General features: G+C 41.5%; 1 protein-coding gene across 1 annotated transcript; it reads right to left on the bottom strand.

The window, feature by feature from the left end:
• Positions 1 to 408: 408 nt before the first annotated feature.
• On the bottom strand, positions 409 to 13,057 carry IL4R (interleukin 4 receptor). Its single transcript, XM_014252758.2, is given in 14 exon segments — positions 409 to 526; positions 528 to 643; positions 646 to 705; positions 708 to 855; positions 857 to 2,570; positions 2,669 to 2,745; positions 2,886 to 2,955; positions 3,541 to 3,640; positions 4,369 to 4,525; positions 5,109 to 5,263; positions 6,293 to 6,444; positions 7,263 to 7,404; positions 9,892 to 10,005; positions 12,968 to 13,057. Coding segments are annotated over 13 exon segments (3,024 nt in total). The 5' UTR covers positions 9,962 to 10,005; positions 12,968 to 13,057; the 3' UTR covers positions 409 to 463.
• Between the last annotated feature and the right edge of the window lie 10 nt (positions 13,058 to 13,067).

Raw genomic sequence — 13,067 nt, 5'->3', positions numbered from 1 at the left:
CACCCCAAAAGAAGTAAGTTATGGAAGCTGTGTGATAAATCAATCACCTTCCTTTTGGACCTCCACCTATATCCCACTTTCAGGTGTATCAGCATTTTCCACATCACCTTTGTGTGCTTCCCAAGCAACAAACAGTCAGGGCAATAACCACAGGAGTTGTACTAAGAACTCCTGCTTCCTGCAGCTGCTGTCCCTTTTAGAGATTGCTCACAGCTGGAGACACCAGCTCTGACTTTGTCCCTGTAGAACTGTGGCTGCCACTGCTGGGTGCTAACCCCAACTGTCCCCAGGGGTCTGCATCATGTCCTGGCTGCCAGCCCCAGGCAGGCATGAGTGCTGCAAGCCAGTGAATCATGGGTGACCTATAGGAGCCCTCACTTCAGTCAAGACTGAAATAACAAGCAACAATTCAACTTGTCATACAGTTTATTTCCAAAGACTAGTTCAGTTTTGACAAATGTGGCTAGGCTATCTCCATATAGCAGCTGTCCTTTTGGGCAAGGGTTTCCACAAATTTCATTTTTTTTCTCATTCTTCCTGCTATTTTCCATTAACAGTTCTACTGGTCTTTTTTTTTTAACTGCAAGTGTCAGTCTGGAGTCCTCACTGTGAATGGTATGAGAATCAGAAGGATAGGAGTTACAGGATGGGAAGGTAACATTTTGTCTGGGCCATGGAGCTCCAGGGGCTCTGCAGTTTTTCTAAGTTTAGCCCAATACTGTCCAGCAGTGCTGGTAAGCTGTCTGCTGAGCCACACCCATCATCCCTGTCTGCATGCCTCAGCACCTCTTCACTTCCCCTTGCATCTCTAAGTTCCCCCAAGTGGTTGTGTGAGTGGCAGTGGAAGTCAGTATTTTAGTCTGTTATCACCACCGTCTTGCATTACTTTACCAGTAGGGTTAAAGCTTTTCAATTTTGTTCCCTTTATAGCTCTTTCTCTGCTGTTTAAATCTTGACATTTCATCTCTAACCAGTGCAACAACTGTTCATCTCTGCTGGTATTTTCATCATTGCTATTACCAGACAGCTCATTAGTGCTGTTGATCCAAGCGCTGCCATCACTAGTCTGTCTGTCATTCTCACTAGATGCTAAACCTGGGACAATGGTGCAGGCAGAGCCCTGAACAGTCAAACACACACTGTCCTTAATTCTTGGGTCAGATTCATAGATTGCAGTATCTGGAGGTGCTTCACTCAGGTTGTTGCACAGACTAATGAAGGATTCATATAGTGATGTAGCGGTAAATTCATTGTCACTGTCCCAGTATATACCATTGCATTTACCTGCACTACTGAAAGGCTGATAACCAGATGGCTGAGGTACAGTGAGGCAAGAAATTATATTTGCCTTTCTTTGAACATTTTGATGTATTACTTGCTTATGTATTTCTTCCTCTGAAAGAAAAGCTGAAGCACCTTCATTTGCATGTGTAGAGAAAGACACAAAATCAGTATGTTCTGAACAGGTGTTTGGAAAATCAAGCTCAGTGCTGGGAGATCTGTAGTTGTTAGAACATGTCTGATTGCTAGTGGGCTGAGCGCTTTGATCTCTGCAGCTGCATTTTGGTGTCTCTGACAACTGTCTCAAAGATGGTGAAGGCACGCTTTCAAAGCACAGAGTCAGGCTACTGTTATCCATTGACTGAGACACGAGGGCATTGAAGCTCTTGTATGCAGAGCTGCTTGGCTCCTTGCATGCAGACACAAGCATATTAAAGCTCCTGTAGGCAGAGCCACAGGGCTCCAGGGATGGAGGCAAAAGGGTGTCACAGCTCTTGTAGGCAGAACCACACGACCCCATGGATGCAGACACAAGGGTATCAAAACTCTTGTCTGCAGGGCTGTTTATTCTGTCTGTTTTGGTTCCAAGCAGTGATTTCTTTGTAGACTCCTGGATCAGGACACAAGAGTCATGCTCACTTTCAGAACTACATAGAAAAAGGTTTTGATGAATCATTTGTTGAAGATCTCTTGCATCCAGAGAAGCAGAATTTATGCTGGAGCTCCGATAGCCAGATTCAAAGGATTCTTCTGATCGTTCTGACTCTTTGCTGGCTGTACTGCAATTGTAGTCATCTTGAGAGGCTTTGGTGAAAAGGGGAGCTGTATGAGAAAAATCACACGGTTGCAGACTTTTGGCTGCACTTTCTTTTGGATTTTGCTGTGATGGATTTTCTGACCCCATGTTCTCTAAGGTTTTCCCCTCAGCTGTGGGGATGTTTGGACCTTTATTGTCTTGCACGTTATTTTCATCTGCCAGGAGTGCATCAAACATGTTAGCTAGTAACTCGTGTTCAGGGTGCTCTCTGAAAGCACCGATGCTGCTCTCAAAAGGCTCAAACATGGTAATCTGGTTGCTAGTTTCTTCTTGGCTCTCAGGTTCACTGTCTGTTAAACATTCACAGATTTCTATACACTCTTCAACTGGTATTGTATCAGCACTGCTTCCTTTTGACAACCACTCTCCAGACTTGTTGTGGCAACTGCAAGATTTCTCAACGTTTCTGATGTTATCTTTTCCCTTGAAGTCTTGGTTTGACAAACTTTGAGCCGGACAGTTCTTGCAACTTCTGTTTTTGGAAGTTAAAAGGACAGGACAGTTAATGTTTATGGTACAGGAAACAATTCTATGCTGTAAAGCAGAGGGATTTTTTTTAATCTTACTTACATTTGTTGCTCCATATGATTCTGCTTTAAGTTGTGGAATGGGAACTTAATTTCATCAAAGTAGCACAAAACTGAAAACTAATAAAGATACAAATGAGACTTAGGACACATATGAGCTGTATTTAGTATCCCTTAGACTAGTCAGACAATAGAATTTAATTACATATTCTACTTCTGATACTCAGGAGAAGGTATTTTTTGCAAAGCTTTTAAATTACCTTGACATTTTTTACAACCAAATGGCTCTTTGCAGGATTTGGGATTTGATCCCACCATTCTTTCTTCACTCTGCAAGGGAAGAATGAAAATTACTTGTTTTGACTGGACTTGGGCTTAATCAGTGTACATTTCTCTCTTCTGATCTCCTTTCCCTCTTAGGCATCTGCATTGCAGAGACAGAAAGTGATAGTTCTGGGCATCTCCTGCTTTTCATTAAACCAGTGCAAAGATGTTTGTATGTTTGATATGTGACTGCTCTTCACAATGACAGTCACCTGATCTTCTCATCATGTTTAAAATGATGTGTGAAATAGACAGGATCTCATTTTCTGATTACCATTTAAAAATTTTTGAAAGAAATAAAGGTATTTAGCCATCATTACTTGAACTCCAGCAAAGACCAAGGTCCAAAACTGACAACTCCCTACTATAATAAGCCTATTCTAGTAAGATTAATAAAAACTATTCAGAAAATGACAGAGTGCAACTGACTTGTGTTTATAAAAATCTCTGCTCACAGACAGCTAGATAAAGGCACTGAGAAAACCCAAAAGACTAGATTTTAGCGCTACCAGACATTCTGCTAATCAACAGCAAGACTGATAGCTGTATACACTGTTACCCTGTAAACTCTGTAACAAGCAGGATACGTACTTGGTGAAACAGAAGTAACAAATTACAGATCCTGCCATGATCAGTATGCAGGATGTGGGCACAGCCATCTGCAAAATGTCTTCAGCTGTCAGCCGGTAATCTGTTAAACAAGCAAATATTTACATGTGTATGTCCATCTAAATGTAAGCACTGGCAATACCATGTTATTTGCTGCTCTTCTGCAAGTTAAAAAAACGCTCTTTTAGAGGATGTAAAATAAAGCCTCCAGCACATAAGCAACAGACCCCCAGAGCTGCCAGAAGCGATGGTGTATGGCGTGTTGGAGATGCCTGGCGCAGGTACTGTGGGCAGGTACTGGGCGTGGCAGGAGCTGGGACAGCCGATGTGCACAGCAAGGCCACTGTCAGCCCTCAGGGACAAGGTCTGTCACACAGGGCCTAAAATGGCATCATTGTCACTGTAGTGCAGCTATGTTTTTTATTCTCCCTGTTGCTCTTCAGGGCTTTTTATAAACCCTCATACCTCTATTAAAATAATCCTTAGTTTGCAGCATCTATCTATCTATCTTGTTCATTTATACGCACTTGCTCTCACATCAATGTTGTTGTATTTATAGAGAATGAACACATTCCTTTCAGCCTTTATTTCAAAAGGCTAAACAATCCAACCTCCCTTAGTCTTCTCTTCCTTAGTTTCCCAAGGAGTTGCCTATCTGTATTTAGTGTCTTTGGAAGCCTTTACAGATGTATTCCCATTACATTCAAAATGATGAAGATGATGAGTCCATAACTCTCTTCCAGGAGAGTAGAGGAGTATGTAAGACTACATACCATCCTTTTACCAAGCTGCTATTTCTGACATTATTACCATAGTGAAATTCAACTTCTTCACTCCATTCACTCCAGTAGGCTGGGTAGTCCATGTAGTTACACCTGAGACTTACAATGTAATCATAGCCTCTCTTCAAGGAGCTGGCAGTAATCTCAAAGCTTTTTGCCTGGTGGTTAATTGCTTTTACAGAAACCTGAGAAGAAAGTGAGAAAGTTTACTTTGATTTCTTTACAGGGTGAAGGGTTAGTGACAGCAACTAAATACCAATATGGTTATGTGTTTCAGTGACTTTTCACGAATGAACAAACCAATGATTGTGTATGATATCGCAGTTCATGTCATAGGCAGGTGGTATTTGTTACCTGCCACCATGTACGTTCTTCTACTGCCAGAAGAAGCCCAGCCCCGAAATGCTGGATTATTCAGAAGGGTGTTTGAAGTGCCTCACCTGCCCCAGAGAGCTACCAACCTCCAGCTTCCGGATGTCTAGGGAGCAAATGAAGCTCAGGGAACAGAAGCATAGTATTTTCAGTTTCTGCCCTGTCTACTGCAAACAGCAGACCATTTTGGGGTGGCAGTCAGAAGAGCTTCAATCCTCTGACATCCGTCTGAACCATCTTGGGGTCAAAGTGAACTGGGCCAAGTGTGTAATCATGAACACTGTGGGACTTCCTCTGGCTGGCCCTTACACTATTATTCATGAAGTAACTTTCTAGAGGACTTTTTAAACTTTAAAGCTCTGGAGACAGAAAACGAAGAGACTGGGTGTCTCTTACCTCTGTCGGGTGCTGCTTCCTCCAGTACTTCACTTCATAGATGACTGGCTGTCCAGAGAGCAAGGATGAAGGAGAGTAGCTCTCCTCCCAACTCAGATTGAAGTTACCATTTTCGGCTTTCTCAATGGCAAGATTTTTGGGGGCTCTTGGCTTAACTGCATATTAAAAAATACAGAAGAGCATAATGGGACAGAACCAATAGAGGGAAGCAGAGAGAAAAACGTTCACCAGAGACCAGAGTATCATCGCAGTCAATGCACTTAGCCCTTTTCAATACGCTGTAGCACAGGAATAGAGAACCCAAACCTGAGCAACTTCAGGGTATTTATTAACAAGAAATTATTTTTTAAGCTGGTGAACAAACTGCAAGCATAGCCTTTTGGTGCACTGGATGCAGTTTTCAGCCTGGAGAAACAGGAACAACCCATATCCTGACAGTACCAGCTGTAAGGCTGGGTGGGCACAGAGCTCCAGTGTCGCAGTCAAGTTGTCCTGGCTTCCTGTCTCTTGGAAACTGATGTGGACTTTTGCTTATTTGACAGATAAGCAGCAGCATAAATCAAGTATTCTGAAGTGAATCAGCTCCTCGGCCGCCTAGGGTATGAAAATGGTTTCTCTGAGTCTTTACGGTGACAGGTGCTACCAACAAACTGTTCTGACCAAACTGGGAGCCTAGGCAGAGACATGAACTGTGTCTACACTCTGTCCAGTCTCTTTAACTTTTTATCACTGGCTGTTAAAATACAACAGCAATTACTGTAAAAAAATCTTCTGCTCATGTAGCATGATTCAACTAGCATGAAAGATCAGAGTATGACAGAGACAGGAATGGGAAAAATTTCAGTTCCTTTCTAGAAACTGAAAGTAGAATGATTCCTCTTCATCTTGTATGCCACAAATAAAATGCACTAAAGATAATCTAAACCACTGAACTCCTTTTGTCTCGCAGCTGAGAGGGTACAGCTAGAGGAAGAATCATTTTCTGCTTTCCCCATTACTTACACTAATTTCTTAAGAACCTAATCCAGAATCAGGGTTCTAAAACAAATGGATTTTGCATTTAAGCTACCACAATACTGCACCTCTGACAAGCAAAAAATGTTCTGGCGAAGTGAATGAGAAGTTAGCTAGGATTGCAAAGCCTGGAACCAGATGTGCCAGTGACAAAGTAAACAAGTACTTACCAAAAAGGGCTGGTGTAACATTGTAATTCCACATATCAGTGCCATTGAATTGTAGAGCTAGAATATATGTGAGGCCTGATACAAAATAATCTGAATATATTGTACAAGTGCACCTTAAACTGTCTTTTTCATTCTCAGGAACACACATGTTTCTGAAAAACAGGCACAAAATTATGTGATGTTTAAGAGAATGTGACATACTATTCCTTGAAAAGGTGAAATCAAGTTTCCCAACGCCTATAACTAATCAAAACTGAGACAAGTCAGTTCCCAGAAATGCTTCCAAAACAAAACAGAGATCCCAAAATAACCCACCCTCCCCAGCCACCCCCCGGGTATGTGTATCGCACAAAAGGCTAAGGATTGATCCCAAATACCACCCTTTGTCACACTTCAGCTTCTGAAGGAACATTCTAACAGGTTGTTAGCATAGGAACAGGTTCATTGAAGTGTATGAGCAAGGTTATTTGAATGTTGGTGTGGAGAAATCATGCAGTGTGGAACAGGAAAACCCAGATGCATCTTCTTTTGTAAGAGATGAAGACAGGGCCTGCTCAGAACAGGGACAACAGTCTGTGCCTGAACATGGAGTTAGATTGTATGCAGAGACAAGCACCTGGGCTCCAGTGGAAAATATTTTTCACACAGGCTACAGACCAGTGAATCAAATAAAATTTCTCATAAAGAAGGTAAAATTTTGCACTAAGGTTTTGTAAACTTCTAACAGACCTACCACTCCTACCCGTAGGACTTGATCCCTCCTCTGTACTAAGAGAACAGAAAGTTCTACAGAGGAGTAGACCACTGAACAGAGAGTGTTGTTAATTGCAGAAACCCATTTTAAGAGAAATAATCTGAAGTACATTTTGTCCCAGACACCTACAGTAGAGGGAGGGAATTAAAGCCAATAGTGGCTGTAGGATATATGAAGTTCTAACAATGACAGTGTAACATCTTATTAAACACTTACGACAAAGAAGAAGTTTCCTTTCTGTAGCAGAGCAGGAATTCTTTGGAGCAATTGGTTTGTGCAGGCACCTTCCAGTGACAAATCAGCTCTTTGTCATAGTCAGTGAAGCATGCAAATTCTTGTATGTGTCCTGCAGTCATAACTATGGGAAAGCAGCATACAATGAGAAGCAAGAGAATCAGAAGACTAGAATGGACTAAGCAGAAATAATTTTTCATCTAAACAGAGCTTCTACACCCCTACAAATTAAGTGAAAACATTGTTGCTTTTTGTGTCTGGGTAAATGGCAAGAGGGACACTCAGACTGCCTCCATGTTTCTGGAGACAACATCTATGGCCTTGGAGAGGAAGAGTCTGCAGTAGTAATATTGAGATAGAAAGGCACATCTCAGCCAACACAGACTTCCAAGAACAGAAAATCTGATTCCAGTAGCTCTATTTAAAACACATCAGCATTAAATCACAAAACAGCACCATTCCACCTATTAAATACAAAAGGTTCAAAACCCAAAATGCAGATGACTAACGGAGTCAGACCAGGATCACTGCTTACAGTCACGACTTGTGCTTTACCTACAATGGTTCTAAACTTCCCAAAAGCACACTTTATGCCTCCCCAGAGCGGCTCCCTAGTGCCTAGAAGATCTTCCTACCACAGTCTTTCTTCTAGTATGTACCTTTACTTCATTTCATGCAGTACTTCCTGTTCTGTCTTCTACTTGTCATTGTTATGAGAGCATTCAAGACTGAGGAGAGATTGAGTCATGCTGAGCCAGGCACTGAGGAGCTACACAAAAGCCCAGAGTCTCTGCACACCAGTGTTCAAATTTATAACTATTTTCACTGGCGATATTTAAGCAAAAATTAGAATATGCTGGTCAGAATATCTTTGTTAAAACTGGAAGTGGAAATAGAATCCACAGTCCTCAATATCCCTTCCAGCCTCACGTTCCTTTATTTCAATGTGCTCCACAAGAGTGATACACAGAAGAGGAGAAGCTAGGTGACAGTAAGGTCATGTTAGTCCTGTTATTAGGACTAACAGTGTACCAACCCTGGTACTGGACCCTGGAAGGTGACCATTAGAAAATAGCTAGAAATAGCTAATACTTTTATAATGCAAGGCAATTATTTGCCCTTTCTGATGTCCGACTTCTCTTTCACAGGTAAATAATAACAGTATCTCCCTTTCCTTGCACAAGCTGTACAAATATAAATCCTTTCCTGCTTTACATGTCAATCTTCTGTAAAAAAAATAAAATAGCTTTGACTGTTTTTTTGAATTCTATTAATATTTTCTGAGAATTTCCAAAGGGATTCTGCTAGAAGATTTTTGGTGGGAATTATACAAGACCAAAGTTTGTGTACATGGCCCAGTACTTTACCAACTCTCCATGCTGGTCATTCACGTTGCAAATTCAAGATTCAGCTGCCAACTATTCACATCCTGCAAGGTAATTGTCCTTCAACCAGTTCTGCTTCACAGGCTTATTCCATCCAAGTGGTACCTAAATTTCAGATTATTCCTCCCAAGATTTTTATGCTGAAAGAACCTAATTTTTTTATCTTCCCTATATATTTTTTTTATCTCCCCTTTTCTGTAGTCCACTTGTGTTATTTACTATGGTCCAACTTCTGCACACTCTGATACAGGATCTGCAAATGTAAAATGTGATGGTCCGATACCTTTGAGTGGATATGATACATACCACAATGGGATCTATAAAATTTGGATTCTAAGTTGTCTGGTATATTGACTGCTTATAAACATAGAACTGACTGTGATTCATGGTTTCATTAGTGTTCAAATATTTAGAAAATGTTCTGGTTTAGTTACTAAGGCTAAATATTTATCTTGTAGATAAGAACTGTTGCTGTTACGTCCTTTCTGGATGGCAGTACCATGTTAGGTTCCCTTTTTTTCTGCATGGTACCCAATTCTTTAACACTCATCAAAAAAGCAGCAAGTCAAACTTCTGCAACATTTTAACAGTCACATTGCTTTTTATTTTACAATAATCATTACCCTACTGATATTGTTTATATTTTGTTGCTATTTATAATTTTATTGCTAATTTCCTTTTCTCACTTTGAAATGTACTTTTAACAGAAGCACTATCAATTTAAGGCTCTTAAAGATGAATGATTATTTTTCAATGTGTTAATCATCTTACACTTTCAAGAATACTTCAATTAAATGAAGCTCTTCCTTCTGTGTTAAGCTATGATGACTAACAGTTTTACTTTATCTTGCTCCCTCGTGGCCCCACGGGCAAACCACAGCAGCCAGGGGACACTAGAGCTTCCTGCAGAGCTGCCTGGACTATGCCGAGTCCTTACTCATAGTGAGGTGTCCAGTGCAGATCAGATAGTGGGGAAGGAGGAGATGGCTTTCCAAACCTGCTTCTCCTTCCTGCAAATTTCTAGTTTTTCTTGCCCACATAAGAAAAGGTCAGTATAAAGAAAAAAAAACCAAAAATAAGATTTTTTTTCTAGTACAGGGATATTTCTGACACTTGAAGTTACAAATTTTCTAGTTAATTAGTGGCAACAGCATTACCTAGTGGTCATGGAAAAATGCTGTCAAGAAAAGCTTCAACATAATAATTTAAAATATTGATGAACATACCTTTATTTGTTGTATATGAAAAGAAAAGGACCCACAGGGTATACAGTGCAGCACTTGGGAGTCTTGCCATTATTGACAATTGTCAGTTTCAGTAGGAAACACTGTGCTGCAATTCTGCCAACAGAAAACATAATAAGCTTACATCCCTGTCTCTGTTATGGTAAAAGTATAGTTTTTCCTACCCTCTGCTAGATGTTAGAATTCAGACCCCCTGCTGTACCCATTTTCCACCTCTGACCCCTAAAATGAGCTCATGGAATGAGACATATGGAAGAATAAGGAAAATACAAATGAGCTAGAAGACTTTTCTGCAAAATTTTAATTACAGAGGATACGGGACTGACATTGGCAATGAACCTACTCTCTTTAGTTACCAGAAAAGTTGCTGGTATGTGAAGGCTAAAAAAGGACAAGCACTAGACCAAAGTCAGTGACATTGTCACCAAAGCCCTATGATTCCACTCAGATAAGTAAAAGAATTTAAGAATGAAGTCTCCAATCTATTGACTAAAACGTTTTCCCCAAGTCCCATCACCAGTGCCTTGATAATCTGAGTATCACCCTCTTAAAAAAACCCCAAAAACTAGCAAAGAACTCTGAGTATTGGTCCAACAGAATGCAGATTCATTAAAACATCAAATAATTAGAAGTTGTAAAACGCATACCTAATCATGATATAACCAGACCAACTTTGGAGAAGGAAAATAATGCAGCTTTTATGTCCCTAAGCATAGCAAAACTGTCCAAGTAAATAAAAAACAGATAAAATAATTAATTTCAGACTTAAAAATAGCAAGTATCCCCAAGGTTTTTTCACCTCTACACCTAATGCAGCTACTTCATGCCTAAGATAAGGTGACCAGCTTTCATATCACTAGAAATGGATGTGATCCATTTAAAAGTCTGACAAATTTGTACGTGAAGTCATGCTAGCTAATATGCTTTTGGCTTTGCTTTCAGTATAAAGAGGGATGAAATTGGGTCAGCAGCACATTGTTAAGACACAATCCTTTGGTTGCTTCCTCTTATGGTTTTGGAATTTTCTAACTTTCATGTCTGCAAGCTTCAGCTGTTCTGTTTATACCTGTAGGGCTCCCAGGTAGTACACTAGTTTTTATTTCAAACCCTGATGATTCTCTCAGTGTGATAAAGGGAAGGGAAGGGGAGGGAAGGGAGAGGAGAATCTCCTTCAGCAGGTGAATGGTGTTGGGTGTTCTGCAGAAGCCTGGTCAGATTCTGAAGTAGAAAAGGCCACCAAATGGTATTTTTGGATGGCGGTTCAAGATTCTGGTCCCCAAGCCAACCATGCAGCAGAACCACATTTCATGTGTCTGACAGAGGTGAGTCTGTCTGTCTGACTGACTGAAAATATCCATCCTAGAAGTTAAGGGATAAGGACATTGTTAGTGAAAATAGAAGATCAGAATGGACACTCTTATGTGACCTTCTCTGGGGCAGTTACTGTTCATCTAGTAATAAAAGATAAACCTGAAAGACAAATTTATCATAAGAGCTTGAGAAAACTATTACTCGAGCTCAATATTTCATATCCTGAGAATAGACGAAATGTGACTAAGCACAGTAATACTTTTTTTTTAAAGAACACAAGCACCTTTGGTGCTGCTCAGAAAAAAAGAGCCAACTGCTCTGGCATTAAAAAAAAAAAAAAAAAAAAAAAATCCTTCATTTCCCTTTTTCCCAGAATTCTCGAGAAAGGAAGCAGTTGCTTTCCACTGTTAGGTAATACTGCCACATGACTGGAATTCCAAGAAACTCTCAGAACTCTTAAAACTTTGGCAGAGAATCCTGAACCCTGTAAGCATGATGAACAGATGGCAGACCAAAACCATCTTCTCATGGAAGAATGGATCTGCACATGTGCATGGAAGTGGAGTTAAGCCAGAGCTTTAATGAAACTGCAAACAGAGAAAATTTTAAAACATCCACAGGTCCTCTGCCTGTTACCTCTTAAGTTTTTCCTTATACCGGACAATGACATAACAATCTTAAAAAAGTATGCAACACATATAGACAATACTAAAATTGCAGCAAACCTAGAAACTCTGATATATTTGAGGAAAGTAAATTGTAAAGACATAAGTCACTTCCCCAAAACTAGGAAAGAAATCTCCGTCTGGGTTAGAAGCAGATCTACATGATTACTGGCACAAGCTACGTGCTTTGACCACTTAACTTTTCTGTTTCTTGAAAAAAATATGATGTGATTAAAATTATTTCATTCATTATCAAGAAAAATGGTACTAACTTTTGGTCTGGTCTTCCAAGGAAATTAGGGACACATTTCATTAACAGGTGTAATCTGCGAAACTGTTATGCAAGAAGAGAAACTCCTGCCCAAACCAAGAGGTCAGATATTAAATAAGACTGCTTAATGCACCGTTGCTGCAATTGTACAGCTGAAGTATAACTCCCTGTTTAAAACTGCCTCTTTTTAAAACTGAGACACATCTTGTCTTGCTTTCTAGCACTGGCTATAAACGCTGAATAAAATGAGAAAAGCGGCACAGGGCAAAGCAAAAGGTTCACCAACAGCTTCTGTATCAAACCTTGAAAAGAAAGCTTGTGGAGAGCGCAATGCCTTCTGAGGAGAAACCGCCCCTTTCCGGGCGCTCAGCACGAACCGCTCCGAAGCTCTGTGGGCCTCCGGGCACACGGGGGGCGCGGCCCGAGCCCGGGGCTGGGCACGGCCGGGAACGGCTCCAATCGGGAATACGGCCCCGGGACAGGCGCGGCTGCCGCGCCCACCGGGCAGCACACCCGGCGGGAGAAACGCTTCGGAGAATTACACCACTTTTATCTAAAATATTGTAAAAGGAGCACTCGAGTTTAACAATCTCAAGAAAAGATGAGCGATTCTGCCCGCGGGCTCCAGCCGGAGCCGCCGCACGGGACGGGCCCCGGGATCTCCGCCCAGCCAAGCTCCGGAGGAAGCACGAACCTTCCGCACTTCCCAGAACAGGCAGGCAGAAAAAGACAGACCACACGAACGGCGCGCCAAGCGCAAGTAACGAGAAGGAGCCGGTCCTGACGCCAGGGCGAAGGGCCGCGGACGTACCTTGTCTCCACCAGCCCCCAGAACGGGCTCCGGACCGAGGACACGGCGCTGTCCCGGGCCCGGCCCGAGGCCTCCAGCCCCCACCCCCCGTCCGGGGCGG

Source organism: Pseudopodoces humilis, chromosome 18, assembly GCF_049639895.1.
Source record: "Pseudopodoces humilis isolate 2021_Gansu_Grassland_sample_001 chromosome 18, ASM4963989v1, whole genome shotgun sequence".
Taxonomy (NCBI): Eukaryota; Metazoa; Chordata; class Aves; order Passeriformes; family Paridae; genus Pseudopodoces; species Pseudopodoces humilis.
The sequence above is the reverse complement of the archived record's forward strand: the minus strand, read 5'-3'. Positions and strand labels throughout refer to the sequence as shown.